Source organism: Acanthaster planci, unplaced genomic scaffold, assembly GCF_054643075.1.
Source record: "Acanthaster planci isolate LZ-2023a unplaced genomic scaffold, COTS_SCS Contig36, whole genome shotgun sequence".
Lineage (NCBI taxonomy): Eukaryota > Metazoa > Echinodermata > Asteroidea > Valvatida > Acanthasteridae > Acanthaster > Acanthaster planci.
In genome coordinates this window covers 28,189-44,903 of record NW_028257660.1, presented here as the reverse complement: position 1 = coordinate 44,903, position 16,715 = coordinate 28,189, and the positions used below count along the sequence as shown (strand labels likewise).

At 37.8% G+C, this 16,715-nt stretch overlaps 1 protein-coding gene across 10 annotated transcripts in view; it reads left to right on the top strand.

Annotated features, from left to right (window-relative positions):
• The window catches only part of LOC147795405 (RING finger protein 17-like), a 61,436-nt gene that overhangs the window by 21,524 nt on the left and 23,197 nt on the right, over nt 1–16,715 (top strand). For 9 of the 10 annotated variants that reach the window (XR_015423922.1, XR_015423921.1, XR_015423919.1 and 6 more), the window contains exons 30-33: nt 721–1,032; nt 1,282–1,429; nt 4,725–4,860; nt 12,698–12,890. Coding sequence is in view for 3 of the 10 variants with exons in the window: in XM_087131966.1 (XP_086988092.1) it covers nt 721–1,032; nt 1,282–1,429; nt 4,725–4,860; nt 12,698–12,890 (789 nt within the window). In the remaining 7 variants the exon portion in view is untranslated. Of the gene's footprint in view, nt 1–720; nt 1,074–1,281; nt 1,430–4,724; nt 4,861–12,697; nt 12,891–16,715 lie in introns of those variants that run through there. The other variant, XM_087131969.1, reaches the window with a different exon arrangement.

The following is a 16,715-nucleotide window of genomic DNA, read 5'->3' as shown; positions in this document are numbered from 1 at the left end:
TGAAGGAATGAACCTTTGTGGAAATATGTTGATAAAAATAGAGTAAATACATTGACTAATGGATCCATTAAAATGTGGCAGGCCAGGTTTCTTCATTCATTGTAATATGGTCCATTAAAGCTACTTTGTACACATCTATAAGGGAGCTGTTGTCAGCAAGTCAGTTGTTTTCACTCATTCAGGGAAAAGTGAAACCTGTCATTACTGTCGACCTTGAGTAGTGGTTGACTTAAGAACGACCTAATTTGTAAAAATGGATGATAATATTTGCCAGACTTGTAAGGTTTCTACATTTAAGCGCAGTCAATTCTGTATTGTACTTTGTCAGTCTTAGACGCCATTCAAGACCGGATCAGCAAAATGCTGATAATTTTTGAGCTGAACCCCTTCATAAATACTTTTTGAGTCACAAAGTCAAAGTCATAGGTTGAAAAATTATGAGTTTCAAATGATTTTGTTCGAGAACTCTACATGTACTTCTTTGTTTTTCTAATCCCCTTTTAGCAATGGTTTGTTTCTCTCATGAGTAGTCATAAACAATATCCTTATATGTAGACTTGTGTATGTGTAGCACAAACTGCATGAAATGAAGCACAGTCAGCTGTGCCATATCATCCATTTAAGACAAGCCACCTGACAGTCTCTAGACCAATAGGGATGGCTAAACTGTTTTACATATTCATGAATAAGATTTTATTCTGAATATTTATCTGGTTACAGTCCCTTTGCAAAAAAGGAGAACCCTTGAAAGTGGATCTGCTGTTACCAACTGGACAAAGTATCAACATGGTTCTTGTAGCAGAGGGATTAGCTGAAAATGAAGACAATGATGATGGGAGTGAGAAAAGCTGCCCCTTTTCTGAAGTGGAAGAGTCTAGAGATGTTGCCACGTTGACACCCAATGGTAGAGTAGTATCCCCTGAAATGGGTGTGGCTATAGCAGGATTGGAGGTGGAGTACAAGCCAATGAGGTTGCCAGCCAAAGGATCTCAATTGGCTGTATCAGTGACACACATCAACCAGCCAGACATGGTAATTGGATGAAAAATCTCTCATGGCCACTTCAAATTATGGTCAGTCATCTTTAGTATCAACACTTGCTACATCATAACAGGCTTATGTGTTAATGACGTCAATCTTTGTTCACATGTGTACTTTCCTATGGAGCCAGTTGGGGCCCACGGTCCGCTAAGCACCATGGGAAGGCACACACAAAAACAAAGTGTGGTATCATTAGTGCAGAGGTGAATTTATGTTTTAATATGTTTGTTCGTTCTGTAGGTTTACATACAACCATGGGCAGATCATCACTTTGGCGATGGCCCAGTCCAACTGGAGACATATCATCAACTTGCTGAGTTGCAGAGAATGTCAGCTGACCTAAACAAGATGGCTCCCACTCTACCAAGTGTCACCAACCCCCAGATAGGTAAGCCTTTATTCTAAATTACTAAATTGATATGTATCGATACAGCTCAGTCCCAGCCAAAACCAGCTCAGCTTAGCTTAGATTAACCCAGTGCTGCCAAACTCAACTCAACCCAACCCAATCAAGAGTCAAAGATCAGCCCAATTCTGACCAGACCAACTCAACCCAACTTGGTCCAACCTAGTTCAACTCCAACTCAGTCCAATCTAGTTCAACTCAAACTCAGTCCAACCTAGTTCAACTCAAACTCAGTTACCCAAGGCCAGACCCACTCTTAACTTTTTTCAGTCTAACTCAGATCAGCCAGTTGACCTTATAACCCAGCCTTCTGTTAAAACCTAAATTAACCCAGTCAGAGTCCCATCCAAACCATTACTGAATCATAAAAATGATGCCCAATCCTAAGTACTAGCCCATTTTATAGTAATGTTAAAAAAGTATACAAATACATCTTACAGTGCAGAAAAACTAAAAAAAAAAAAAAGATTGCTTCAAGTTATTAAGTGCTTGCAGGGAGAAGAAAAAGATTGCGGGTGTTTTTCCCAAGAGCTTGCATTTTAAAACTTGTTAAGAAGCAGTCTTTTCCATTGAACCTGTCTCAAATTCCCCCGGAAATGAACCAAATCAGAAGCAAGTGTGTTTTCATCTGAATATCACCTTACAGGGATTTCCCACAAGTCATATTCGCAAGTCATAAAGTGAATAATAAATAAATTAGTGAGGAAAAATCAGCGCATGTAAGAATTCTGTTACTTTGGCCTTTGTAGGAATTTTGCTGTGGGGAATAATTTAATCCATTGCTTGGCTACAGCAAACAGACAGTTAGCATCACTCTGGAAATGACAACGTCATTTTTATTTAGAAGATAGCAGAAACAAGGTGGGCTCCTCCAACTTTGAACTCATTGCAAACCCCTCCTTCAAAAAAAAAAATCAGTTGTCAGATATAATACCTTTTTAGGAGTGATATCGTATGCCCATCATAGGACCTGGTCTTTCATCTCAGTGAACTGTATACAAAGTACTGCCTACATGTATAGAAACCTTTGTCATCTTTTCAGTAGATGTCATTATCTCACAAGACCAAACGGTGTATTAAAAAGAAATTCCTACTCTGTTTGTGTCAGGTTTTTGCTCCTCAGGGAAATTGTATTTTTCCCTTGGCTGTTGTGGGTAGGACACTCAACCAATAGGAAGCTTTGAGAAACAGTGGGTTTGAAGTCAGTTGGAGGACAAAAAATATCAGATGCTTGTGAAAGGAATGGATTTGAGTGCCACTGTCTCGGGGGAAATTTCAGAGGGGTGTTAAGCCAAAAAAAGTAAGGTTTTTGTTCCATCCGGTGGATATATTTACAGTTTCTTTGCCTGAGTGATTTGGTTTGCACTCTCGCTTCTGAGGAATGATGCTGCACTGTAACACTTTATGTAGGCTTATGTTTATCAGCGAGGCTTTTGTTCATGTGAGGAAGGGTCGAGAGGTCTTTGTTACTTCCTTGTCAAGCAGGTAAAGATACTAGAAGGTTTTATTGGCACACTGGTTTAAAGTGGTTAGCTTCTTGAAGTCCAACCCAGAGTATAAATAGGTACACGTACCTACAGAACAAGTCTGCAGATGGATGCATGGAGCTGACCTGGCTTCATCCATTATATTTTGTCAGGGTACAGCGTATGCACAGCACTCATAGTCTCGGAGGGGGGTGGGGAGTTTCATATTTAACATCAGATAGCTTCTGTCTGTGCTAGAGAGGAGTAAATAAGTTACAAAGATTAGATGTGGCATTTTGAGTATTTCAAGACCTCTCTACCCATGTACATAGATCTCCCTTATACTCTTTGGCTGTAAACTTTTAAGCCCATTCTTTTTTGAAGCACCAAAAAAGGAAAGCCAATGAACATTGTACTGAGTGAACAGGTAAACAAGTTTTCAAAAAGGGTTAATGAACGTTTTTGCTCTTTCCAAAGTTCCTATTTAAAAGCAAAAGTGCAGGGCGATCTTTCCAAACTGTTTGACTTGTCAGTTCTTTTTTTCATTAAACATTTTCAACGGTTACTCATCATGCTCTTATCTTTATAATCGGTAGCTCAAATTTCAGGCTTTCTTTAACCCTTGAGAGAATACCAAATCCTGAAAGTATTCCATCATCCCATCATGTCCTTTCTCATCAACGGTCAATCAGAGGTATTTTTGTAGGTAGGTCAGTTGATTGCTTTTGAAGTAGGTTTCAGGTAACCATATCCTGGGCTGTAGGTATCTCTGTGTACTAAGTCTCATGGGCAGTGAACTGAAAGTGAAATTTTCTCCTATATCTCTCCCCCCATGTCTCCTGCCGTTTTGTTCCTTCCGCTGGTTGATAGTCACATCATTTCAAGCGTATTAAAAAAAGTGTTCACTCATTCAAAGTAGAAAGTTTCTCCTTTTTTGTCCCGGTTTGTCTTCCTTGTTTGAATTCTGGGTTAAGCAGCCTCCAAGACAAACTGTATGTTTGCTCCATGTAGACCTTGAAGTAAAGTATTTTACTTGGATCCTTTGAAACATCTGCCACAACTCAACAGTTTTGAGTCACTTTGGTGGGACTAGCTTGTCATAACATCTCTGTAAAGGAGATGAACTATCAAACTGAAAAAAAGACTTGTTTGGATATAACTCTTACAGAAAAACTCCTCTTATCCTGTGGGAAAACGGTCTCTTATTCACAGTGAATTTTAGAATTCTCGTCTGCAAATCTGATGGAGTGTCTTGTTGTCATAGTGTCTCATGTTCCTCTTCAAGCATTGTTGTGATTGGATGAGGTTGCATTGGAAGAAAGAATAAGTGCATCTGAAAATTCCTCTGGTAGCTTGGAAGAAGAGTTGCATTCATATACCTTGAGGGGACAATGCAAGGAGGGATAGTGTTTCTTTGCTCATGTTTCTTGTTTGTGTTCAGCCAGGACAAATTTTGAACTTATGGGAAAAGAAATATGCATCTCTAGGCCAAACACAAACTTACCAGAGGATTTGTGGAATGAAAGGTTTTGTCAAATCACGGAGCATTATATATTATATAATTGCTAAAATTTTAAGACTCTAGTTCATTAGGCTGGCGAAAATGAAATTTTGAGGAAGTTTTCAACAAATAGTTTACCATCAAATGGCAAGGAAAACCTTCGGGATAAAGCTGCATTGACATATAAAGATATTTTCCAATTTATGAATTAAAAATCACAATCTGCATATTCTAGACGTCTCAACAGCAATCTGTCGTCAACCCGTTTTGACTTTTATCATCAGCCTTTATGCTTCATTTCAATATTTAGGTTTGTGCTGCTGTGCTCTCTACCAAGTCAACCAGCAGTGGTTCCGTACAACAATTCACCAAGTCAAGTCGACTGAGAAACTTTGTGAAGTCCAGTTTGTGGATTATGGCACGACGGAGTGGGTACCATTTGAAGGGTGAGTCCTTTTATATTCAGACAAACAATTTGGTAAGTTGTCAGAAAGCATAAAATGTACCAATAGCTGGTTTAAATTGATGACAGGTGGTTATGGATGGGGCCCCAGCAGACAGGTGCAGCTGTAGAAGTGACCACAATATAGGTATGACTAAAGCAGGTGAACAGACTGGAGAGCTAGCCACAATGGACTCCTTTACACAGAAAATGTCATACACCAGAGAACACTCAAGCCCACATAAGAACAAACCCCTCGGGTAGTGATGACAGATGCTGTAATACTTGTAGTTGGCAAGTAACCAGAGTAATCCAGATGGTTACTGCTGAAGATGAAGATCTGTTGTGTGCACAAAGTGTCTGCGTGCCGATTCACTGGTGCCTCTCTGACACAAAGAGGCATAACATGCTTGGATGTTTCATGCATACTTTGAGCATTTCTGATGCAGTTAATCACTCAGTCATGGTTTAAAACACTGTATTGTGTGAATAATTTGTAATGTGACAAAAACTTCAGAAGACAAGGAATTTCTCTGTGAAAAAATCCTGTGTAGAAATTTTCAAAAAAAGTTAAAAATCTCATGTGTACTTTTAACAGTCGCTGCGCATGTTTAATGCCCAAGTGAGCCAGCATAACGTGTTTGCATGATAAATGAGATAGTGCAAAATCTGTGACAAGTTGTCTTCTCATGTCAATCCTAAACTCTGGGGAGCTGAATATCAGTTGCCCTTCAGTCTCATAAAGTACAGGTGTTCTGAAACTAAACATAGGCTGGAGTGAAGTGTGAGATGAATGGACAGTACCATGTGATTTGGGATGAAATTGTATGCATGAGCGCCCACGTATGTATTGTATAAAGTGCATCCTATGTGTAGCATCATTTATCAAGCTTATCTGAAGACTTGTACATGGATCGTTGTTTGCATTGAAATGTTTACACAACATTGCAGTCTCTAACATTTAGTCGAATGTGTAGCATGACTGCTCTGTTCAGCTTAAATATATGTGCAGCAATCAACTGCATGGCTGTTTCCTTGTTTGTTCAGTGCAAATTTAACATTCCACAGTTCAATGTTTGATAGCACAAGCAAATTGGGTACAGCTTTTCACTGTAGTATGGCAATGGTTAAAAAACTGAAGCGGTAGCCACAAATTACTTAGCTTAGATGCCTCTCTTCAATCCAATTAGTCAGATTAGGAAAGCCAGAAAGTGCCCTCAATTTACCATGATAAGACGGCTGTTGACCTTTTAATGTTTGGGTCTCTTTGTTCCAGCAATGAGCAGAGAACAGCTGTGGTTTATTCAAATTTTTATCGGTTTTAAGATGTGTGTGCCAACATTTCAGTTTGCACAACAAACAAAAATAAAAATGAAAATCATTGAACCATTTTTTTAAAAAAAGTGCGTAATTTCGCAGTCACTTATCATCTTGAATAACTTTAAGTGCTTCCAGAATAAAATAACAATCCATAAGCCATTAATCCATACTTCCACTGTCAGGGATCATCTACCAGTAGAGTAGCCACATGTACGTATTCCGGTACATGTGCTTCGAAACTAAAAAAAACTCAACCACGTATACTCGTACAATTTCACTCAGTAATCATTTAGGGCAGCTACATGTGCTTCTAAAAAAGTTTTTAAGCCATTTATATAGCCTACTTACACTTTGAGTGATCATCTTGAGGCAGCTACGTAGTGGTACATGTCTAGATCTAGGACAGATCATCAAAGTAGGGCAAGTCAGGTGCGAATTATACCAGTACCCCCCCTAGTTGGACCAGTAGTCAATTGCTTTTTAACAATGCCAATATGCACAATTCAGTCACACTCGAACGACCCTTGTCAATTCAATTTTTTAAATCTCACTGTTATTCACATTTCACCGTTGGCTGGGTACTCCCAGCTTACATTGTGAGTGAAATCTGAGACAGTTATTTTCATGTGAATGGTTCCCTCTGTAATGATAAATGAAATCGGCTATTGGTAACCAGTGATGCGACCATACCCCTGGGCCTGGTCCCAAATAGTCGACTCGACAGTCCAAACCGTCCATCGTTGGGGTGGTGTAACTCAAACTACATGTACATTTGTATAGTTGACTATAGTCATCACTTGAACTTGCCCGTAGACTCATTATTTCTTTACCATTGCTGGTTGTGAAGTTTACATAACAACATGTATTGTCAGATCAATATGCAAACTTTTGGCTAGCTATTACATGTATGTCCACTCCAATTTAATTTTATTTTCAGTAGTCATCACTCTGCATTTGTTTTTAGATCTATTTTTTCTGAAGTTTGGACTTTGAAAGTCAGTAAACTATTTGCTCATTTAGATGCTCAGTTTGATATTTCCTTGGACCAATGAATTACTGTTACTGTGTCATTGAATTTAAGCAAGTACTATTCAGTCCATATGGGCATATAATATAACTTTATTGGTCGCTTCGTGATGTAGGATTCCTATTAATTCAAATTTGATTTTAATTATATGTACTTAGAAAAAGAAGCCCCCAAAAACAGTTAGTTGTTATCTTTGGTCTAAGAACAGAATGACTTCCCAGGAAAGGACATTTTTAAAAGTACATGTAATTTTAATTCATGCGCATCCATCTTCTATCAGGACAGTGAAAACAGCAGAAAACAACAAAAAGATTAAAAATTGGATCAAACTTCGATTATGCGAGATACACTGTACGCTGCTCACAATAAACATTCAATTTTAAGAACTTATACGAAAATGAAAAGTAAGAAATGTCAAAGCGTGGGTTGACAGTACTGGAATATTGAAAACTTAAAAAGAAATCCCTGAGAGTTTAATCTTCCTGATCGGCTTAAGTATGGCTAACACATGCACAAGGGGAATTTAATCCTTTTTCTTTTTTCGCAAAAACATATTTTGAAGCAATTGCTTTCTTGTTTCTGTTGGTTTCAGTTTTTTCTTGGAGATGTTCTGACCTGCTTGAGGGTTTGAAAATATGGTATCACAGTAAAGACAAAATAAAGTGGTAGAGAAAACAACCAAATCTCTATGTTTGGGAAAAATTACACTTCTGTCACAATTTTCCCCTGACTAATATTAGAGAGATTCGTTGGAGCCATCAAACAATTTCTCACTCTGTTTCATTTACCATTTCCTACTTTTTGTGACAAAAGTTACATGTATTAAAAAAATGTGTAACTCTTAAAATGGCTTTTGAGTGACATACACGTATATTGTTCTGCTGATGTACACATACATGTACGTACCTGTGCCTTACCCCCATATCTGGAACCAGTCTTTAGCCCTGTCTTGCTTTGATAACAAGCATCTGTGTGCAGTCTTTCTCTGTTTGTTATTATATTCTTGATTTGTTTTGCATTGTTGTCTGAAGGTAATCCAAATTTAACATTTTTACCAGAACTTTCTGTCCTTGCCCAAAGGAATTTGAACCCGTCCTTTTTAACCCAGGCTTCTGCTGTTAGATTTGATGTGTGGGAAAGAAGTTAGCTTGAGACAAACTGAGGTACTGTACATGTAACTTATGAGAGTTACCAAGTTAATTGGCATGTATTGGATAGCCATGATACTGGGGTGCCATAACATGCTTTGCTCTTTTAGTTTCACTTCAGGCATTTGATTACAAAACATGAGGCAGAAGTAAAACTTGGCTGAAACATCTGTTGGGATGAATTTCTAACCCGGTTGATTAAATGTTAATCACTATGGTTGGTCCATGGGAAAAGCATCTGTTAATATCAATAAATGCTGTAGACATTTACATCCAGATCTCACTCTGCTTCCGCTGTGTTAAAAAAGAATTTTATCTGCAACGAGTCACATACATGTATTTAACAGCTGCTGTTACAAATGGAATTATATATCATAGAGACGATACATTTAATTCCAATCATCTCTGATGTGACACGAGTTTTATACTATATTGTGTTCTGCAACGTATTTATGATTATCCTTTGTGACTGCTGTTGATATGACAGCATAAATGAAGTGATATGGGACAATGAAGTAGTATATTTAAAAGGCTACCAGCAACATTGGAATCATTAAAAATGTGAGACAAAAAGGGATATCGTCCTTCAACCAAGGGGCTACACTTTGCATTTACTGGCTGTCTGGATGACTGGATGCAATTTCTGTTATCACAAAAATGTATTGAATAATTTGTTGGACCAAAAAGTCATTTGAGTTCCAACCAGAAATTTGGCAATTTACTAGCTGAGAAAAAGCCAGTGATATTTGAACAAAAATTGTCTATGGAATTGACAACAGACATCCTCTTTTCAAATTAAATTGACCATGATTGTGTTTGCAATGTCTTTAAGCAGTTTTGTGTTTCTTGGGGTGGGATGCATTACTAAGAGAACAAGGGGTCACATCCTGTAAGAATGAAGCATCCATCAAAATGGAGATAGCGTGGTTTAATCTCGATAAACAGAGTATTTTCTTTATGTTCCCTTCAGTTGAGTTTATGTCATATTTCAGTGACACTAGCACCTGTTCTAGATCATTATTATATATTGGGTCTTGTCCTCCAGAGATGCTTTCTGGGGTCCCCTCAGAGAAAGTTCCTGTTGACCCATGGAATGCCATGGTTCTTGATTCAGTCTAAATAACGTTAAGTGTTCTAATCTTTAAGGTTGAGTTACCAGAGGGAAGGACATTGGGTTTTACTAGAAAGCCACAAATTGGAGTCATCACCTTGGAGATGTATCAACAAACAGGTGCAACTACATGTAGCTGTATGGGCAGTTGGTGTCCTGTTTGAAATTCATGGCTTTCATTTTGGTGGGTCATTCCTGGGTGGCCAGACTTTCCTCATGGTCAACCTTGGTCATCATTTGATCCCAAGGGTCCAGAGAATCTAATTTGGGAATTATCCACACTTGGAGGAAAACAAAGACTTCTGGCCTTGGTTGCTTAATACAAGGCATGTTTTGATGGGTGAAGATCTTTCCCAGATGTTAACAGCTTAAGTTTGTTTATACTGTAGTTCAGTTTCACAGAGTAAAGCCAATGCAGTCCAGAGTATTATGCAAAAAAGTCACATTGAAAGCATAATTTACAATTAATGTACTGGTATGTTCATAACATTCACATTCATTTGTTTAGCCTGAAATGTGAGTTACATAATGCCAACTAAAATTACAGGGGCCCAGTGTTTTTAGAAGTTGTTAAGCACAGACATGTACTATACTCCAAAGCAGAAACATATAGGTCCAAAAGTGTGACATTTTGGTGTCCCTGTCACATCTGACCTTTGTTATTTTACATGGAAATATCACTGGAATTGATTTGAAACTGTTACTTTTAGTTTGGCAGGTAATTTGCATTAATTCATCACTCTTGGAAATGGGAAAATGTGTTCTGAACTTACAAAATCATATGTTGATGTGACAGGGCCACAAAAAAAATGGACCCCAAGTTTCTGGAAGAACTCATATGTGACTACTTTTCAGCTGTTATTTGCTCAACACAGAAATAAGATGGGCACAAGAAAGTAAGTCCTACTGGCTAGAGCAATAGGCCTAAGGATGAGTTGATTGGAAATACTGGTAGATACTAATGGGAAATTGGAAGAGCCACATGCAGATATTTAGAGGAGTTAATAAGTAATTTGTTTCATTTTTTATTTCATTTTTTATAATTCCAAAAAGAGGGGAGTGAAAGGTGTCCTTCTAACCCCTGGATGTGCATGTATGTTTGCACATTGAAATCAGCTGTCTGCCTATCTGCATTTATCACCATGTCTACCTCCCTAGCCCCAAATGTATCTGTCACATGTGTATCCACCTGTCTAATTTATCTGTCTATATTACTGTCTGCCAGATTCATTTTGTTTATCATGTATTTAGATTGAAATCACCTGCGGTTGTATTAAGCTCCCATTTTCGTGCTCAGTGGATAAAACTTTTATGAATGCTCACACTCAGATCTGACAAAAACTACAGAGTTACTATGCAGGTAAAGCAATTGAGTGACTTCCCTGGCTGTGTGAGTGATTTTCTAAACTGATAATTTAAGCCTGGACTGCCAAAGACTCCATTGTGATTGCATAGGTCCCTTTTTTCTAATGCGTCTTTGTCATCGGAGTGCATTATCCTTTTGAACAATACGTGTACTTTCAATTTTCATTCTGTTTAGATTTGGGGAGATTTTTCAGTCCCTGGATACAATCAAGTGAAAGTGCTTAATAAAATGCATGGAATTTGGAGTCAAAATGAATGAAGACTGTTCCTATGCTTGAAAGCCTTAAAAACAATTTCTGTCAAAGGAAAACAACTTGAGACCGAGAGATGGTAATTAAACTGTAAACTTGAATAAGTGATCATATGGCACAGGTTAGAAAGAAGAGTGTAGGTACCATACATGCACGCACTTGCATACATTTAACAGCAGCGTGCTTGTATCATACATGTACATACACCAAAATTCTTGGTGTACTTGGGTCTATAGACTAGAGAGGTAGCACCGTTCATCATCAATGAGCAAACATCCCGTTACCATAAGCTCTGTGAGGAATGTTTTCCCAACTTGTCCTTTTAGTGAGTATTATAAATCCTGCTTGTGAAAACCGATAAAGCATTACACACGCCAAGTCAGAATTGAATGCATTGAGGAGGTTATCCTCAGAACCCGAAATGAACAGTGTGTGGGGTGTTCAGAATACACTCTTCATCAGAAAAGATGAAAAGAATGTAACCTTCAAGATGAATGCTTGCAGGAACATTGCACATTGTCTCAAGACAGGTGAGATAATCGTGAAGTCCTACCCTCTTCTTAGGCGGGTGAGTATCACTCGCCTCACCCACAGGTGATTTAAAGTAGATGTCCTGGAACTGGCAACAGCCTCTTGTTGAAATAAAACAAGTGGTGTCAGTTCTTTTCTGGAAGTAACTGTTGTTTTAGGGGTGTGCTCATGGGAATTGCAGTATCTGTAATGGATATCCATCTCTTGTTTTGTCCACCTCCAGGTGGACTGGCTTGCATGTCAGAGTAATCATGAGATGAATTTGAAAGTGTTTGTTCCTAAACTGTCTGTCTGAAATGTTGACTTAATATCAGAGCTGAGATTGTCCAAAACAAGCCAAGAGGTTGGCTGAAGAAATTAAAGGATCACTTAGAAAAATAAACCTGTCTGACTGCATGTGCATGCATCAAAGGGTTGAGAAATAAACTCTGAGAACTCAAAGAAATATCTAAAACTAAAAATGAATACTAGCACATTCAATATTCAAATTTAAATTTATTTGTTCTTCATGGAGTTTGCATTGTTGACATAGCTTTCTGCTCTTAAAACAAAGTACATATTAACACAAGATACATGCATACATGGACAACAATCAATTAATAATGCATACAGCTTAACAAAAACTACAAGTGGAATACATCATAACTTATCCACTGCTATTAATCTAATCTTTAATGTAGAACTGACAGATCTTGAATAAGTTCTCATTCATTTGTCAAATGGAGAATGGTATGAAGGAGTTTGCTTATTGAGATGTCCTAGCTTTAATTGATCCCATTGTCGTCCACTTCTAAGTTTTATACAATTCTGATTCCGAGGAATCCCAATCTGAAGTGGAATAATAATCGGAAGTGAAAGAATTATTTTCCAGTAAATGATTTTGTTTTGCATCTTTAATGAGGTAAGAGCATGTTCTGAGGCTTTTGTTCCCACCTTGACTGCACACCTTAATCTGTGCAATGGATGGATTGTACGTCGTCATGCTTTTCCCAATGGTTCCTAATGGAACTATCACCAAGTACCAACTGCAAGGGTCTATTCTAGTTCTTTCTTTTTAAAAACTCACTTCAGAATTTTCTTTTTTTCAGGTTACGACAGATTCCAGAAAAATTTACCACTTTGCCCATGCAAGCCCGACAGTGCCAGCTCATAGGTCTAAAACCACCGTCCCCATCAGCTGCCTATGAGGGCGCTACGTTGCCTGACTCTGATTGGCCAATGGCTTCAGTTGACAAGTTGCTTGAGCTCGTTTCCAACAAAAAGCTGATAGCCTCAATTCAGGTAAGGCAACAACTCTCAGTAAGAGGTCAAAGTGTAGACTTGTAATTTGCATTCATGTTTCATGTTGTGTGTTTTTGTATTTATGCATATGCATATACATGCACATGTAAATGCATAAACAACTTAATACGCAAAAAGTAAATGTAATAAAAATTCATCAGACAATAAAATCATCTATTCATGCCATCCCTACAAGCTAGGTAGGCATGTCACCCTGACTTTGGTTGTTAAAAGCAGTACAGTACTTTCCGTTGGTTTGTAATTAAGGATGTGGCATTTTCTGTGTCAACATCTGTCACTCTGTGTGTTAAGCTGTCAGCCTAAGGCTGCCACAAGCAGTTTTGCGAGAAGGGAGTAAACAATGAGATACCTCTATCCAAAGTGCACTGCTGTCTCGCATAAGATGTGTGGACAGAGATATTGACAGTAGAAGATGAAGACTGTCTTGTCAACTTTTTTATATGAGGCCTCATGACAACATATTCTGATGAACCATCAAGGCTAGAAAGCATGCAGAAGCAGCAAGTGTTTTCAGACTGTTCTCGTAAGGAAGCGTCTCCAGAAATCAAACTTTAATCAGAACGTCAGCTACAAATTGACAATGACTGGTCTTATTGCGTGCATCGTGTGGTGCTCTTCAAAGGAGCAATTTAATTATTTTGCAATCTCCTGACAACGATGCACCGTGACTTTGAGATGATGAAAGCCTTTCTCCCTTTTTTTTCAATCAGCTTTGTCAGAAAAATGGGAAAAGAAAATTCACTGGTTATACAAATGTTTAATGTCCGTTGTTTGAGCTGTGAAGTTGAATAAACAAACTGGATGCTCAAACAAAATCCAACCAGAGAACAAAGTGATTGCAACGGCAGTTTGTAAAACTAGTCACTTGGAATGCCACAGAAGATCTTTGAAAATATTTTTTAAAAGCCTTGTCTGTTCCTTCATGTGTGCAGATGTACAGGTGCATTTTCCTGTGTGAAAGTTTGTAGGTTCTGTTTGTGTACCTGCCTGTTAAACAAAGTCCCAGAGATTTAAGACGTAACCAATGAACTCCTGAAAGCTCTGTTAATGATGACAGAGTGAACTGCTTCCTTTGATGATTAGTAAGTACTCCTTTAAATGGCAGATACTTTCTTTTTTTTTTCCTTTTTTTTTCCACTTTATGGGATTATGGTTACATACATCATGGGAAGACTTTTTTGTAGTAAAAAATGTAATAAAATAATGCACTTTTTTGTAATAAATATATTTAATAAGTGCATTTCCAATGCAATTAACCTGAAAAGAAGGAGAGGTAATCTTCATACAATGACGAGTATAAAGTTGTCCAAAAAATTTTAAGAAAATTCATTGCTTCTATGCTGAAAGGTTACCTGAGTTCATCTGTGTTGTGTGCGGAGACTTTCTCAAGGGTTTGTTTTGGTCTCAAGAGGACAAAGGAGCAATTAAAAAGAATCTGTATTTTTAATTTCTCTGAATCACTTCGAAGGAAACCTCAAGGGAAAAGGCATTGTGGAGTTGAACTATTATCTAGGAATAGGTCTGAGTGTTGAAGCTATCACTGAAGGCATTGAACACTGCGCTTTGTTGAATTTGTTTGGAAAGTGGTTGTTGGAAAATGTCTCCGGCACTGCTAAAATTTAGGTCTGTGATGCCTTTGAGAAATCCTGCTTCCAGGATTTCTTGCTATTATAATAATTTGATTCTATTGAGGTGGAGAAAATAAAGGATGATGTCATCTAATAGAAAGCAAAAGGTGGTAATAACTACAAGATTAGTTTTGCAGTGCAAAGAAATACCTTGCTTGTTTTAATGATTGTTTTGGAGTGGAGAGGGACCATTTAAACCTGACAAAACACACACTTCAGTATTTTTAGAAGATCATCCTTTTTATGAAAACCTCTAGTGATGGGAGGTATGGAATTACATGCACTTCATTTTTCCTGAAGTAACTCTTGACGTAGTAGGAATAATTAAATGGCTTTTCAACATAGCTTCAAGCAATCCATCAATATTTCACATGATGATTCTTATTTGTGACTGCTGTTGATTTAAATTGTACAAGATTTATTTAAAAGCCTTTAACTCAAAGTGGCTGAGGTGATTTTTCTTTGGTTGGGTGACATACATGTACATGTATTGGAGAGCTTTTAATTGCGAGTAGAAATACAGAGGTGGTCTAAACATGCATATTCCCAGGTGGTAAAACTTGATCTGCTGAATTGTCAGGACTTAGGTTTCCGATCTCTTGGGATTTAAGCTACATATAATTATGGCTTAAGGGAATTTTGATTTACTCTCAAAACGTAAGAGTTTAGAAAAACAAGTTAATGTGGAGACTTCTATTAGTAGTCTGCTTGTGGGTATTGATTAAAGATACTAGTAGTTGTCTGACATTAAGCCGGAGGCTTTCATTTCAAGTACTGTTCTCTCTAAGGAGGTATACTGAAAGTACCATGATTAAGAGAAATTGGACGGCCTTAAGTTCTGAACATATGATTTTATTCTGACTATCCGTAGAGGTACAGACGTGTTTGATAACCAGGATAACGCTTTTATCAGCCTTGTAAATTTCGACATGTACCTTTGTAACTTGATGACAAAGAAGAAAAAAAAAGTAAATTGGATTTGTTGGTGCAATTGATGCATCTAGTCTCTTATCACCAATCCTCATCTTCCTCTTGGTACTGGCGCCTGCATAGTAGCAGATCTGTTGAAATTCTCACTCTAGTTAATAATCCTCTTCTCTTTAACAAAAGATAGGGATTCCATTTAAATCCATAACAGAAAAGCAAATATCTCTAGATTAGTTTACGGATCATGTTGTGCTTCAAGCCTTGCGCCTGAAGGGTTAGAAAGAAATAAGCACTTACTGGTGTTGATGTCTGCTTTTTAGAGTTTGGTTCTTTTATGTGTGGATAATGCTTGCATTCCTCGAGGGAGAAACCTCAGAACTTCCATCTCTGAGTGGTAGATAAGCTGCTTTGAAAAGAGACTAAGAATTGCTAGCCACAGTATGGCTCGTTAGCAAAGAGATGGTATTGTAAGGGTTGTATTGCCAGGCAAACTTTAGTTCATTTGACTGTCATCTTAGCAAATTGATCATCAGGAAATGAGGCCTCTATTATGCATAGTGTTGGAGGGTCAGAAGGACGTAATTATTAATGATATAGTGTACGTGTTTGTTTACACAGTCACAAATTAACTGCAAAGATGACTTTCGACAACTCCATGTCTTATTCTGCTGGTGAATAACTTGGACTTATTAATAGCCAAGTTACAGCTTGTTACAGTGAAGTACAGAGTTTTCCACAAATTACATTGGATTCACAAAGTTGGTCAAAATGTGTGTACTGTTTTGATCATACATGTAAGACAAATTTCTTCAATTTCAATTTTAAAAGTGGGACCTTGCCCATCTACCGGCAAAATCTTACAAAACACAGCCATCTTCACCTTACCATTTCCTACATGTATAAGTACATGTACTTGGTCTTAATCAGAAACCCTCCTATAAAGATGCATTCTAAACAAAGTTGTCATATCTGTCAAAGGACCCCTATGTGTCTGTGTACTGTGGAAAATCAAGTGGAAGGAATTTTTGACTGTCTGTGACTGATACAGCAATCGTCCCTCATGTGACACTGACACTTAGTCAAACTAAGATTGGCTTTGTAGAAGATTCACCTGTTTTCAGCTAGCCCTGTGGAATCTCTTCTTAGGTGCAAGTGTTGTGTAGTAATTTGTAGTGACTGTGAGTGATAGCCTTTTCATGCTGCTCAATAATGGAGCTAGGCTAGATGCAAACAAATGAGGAAGGTCACA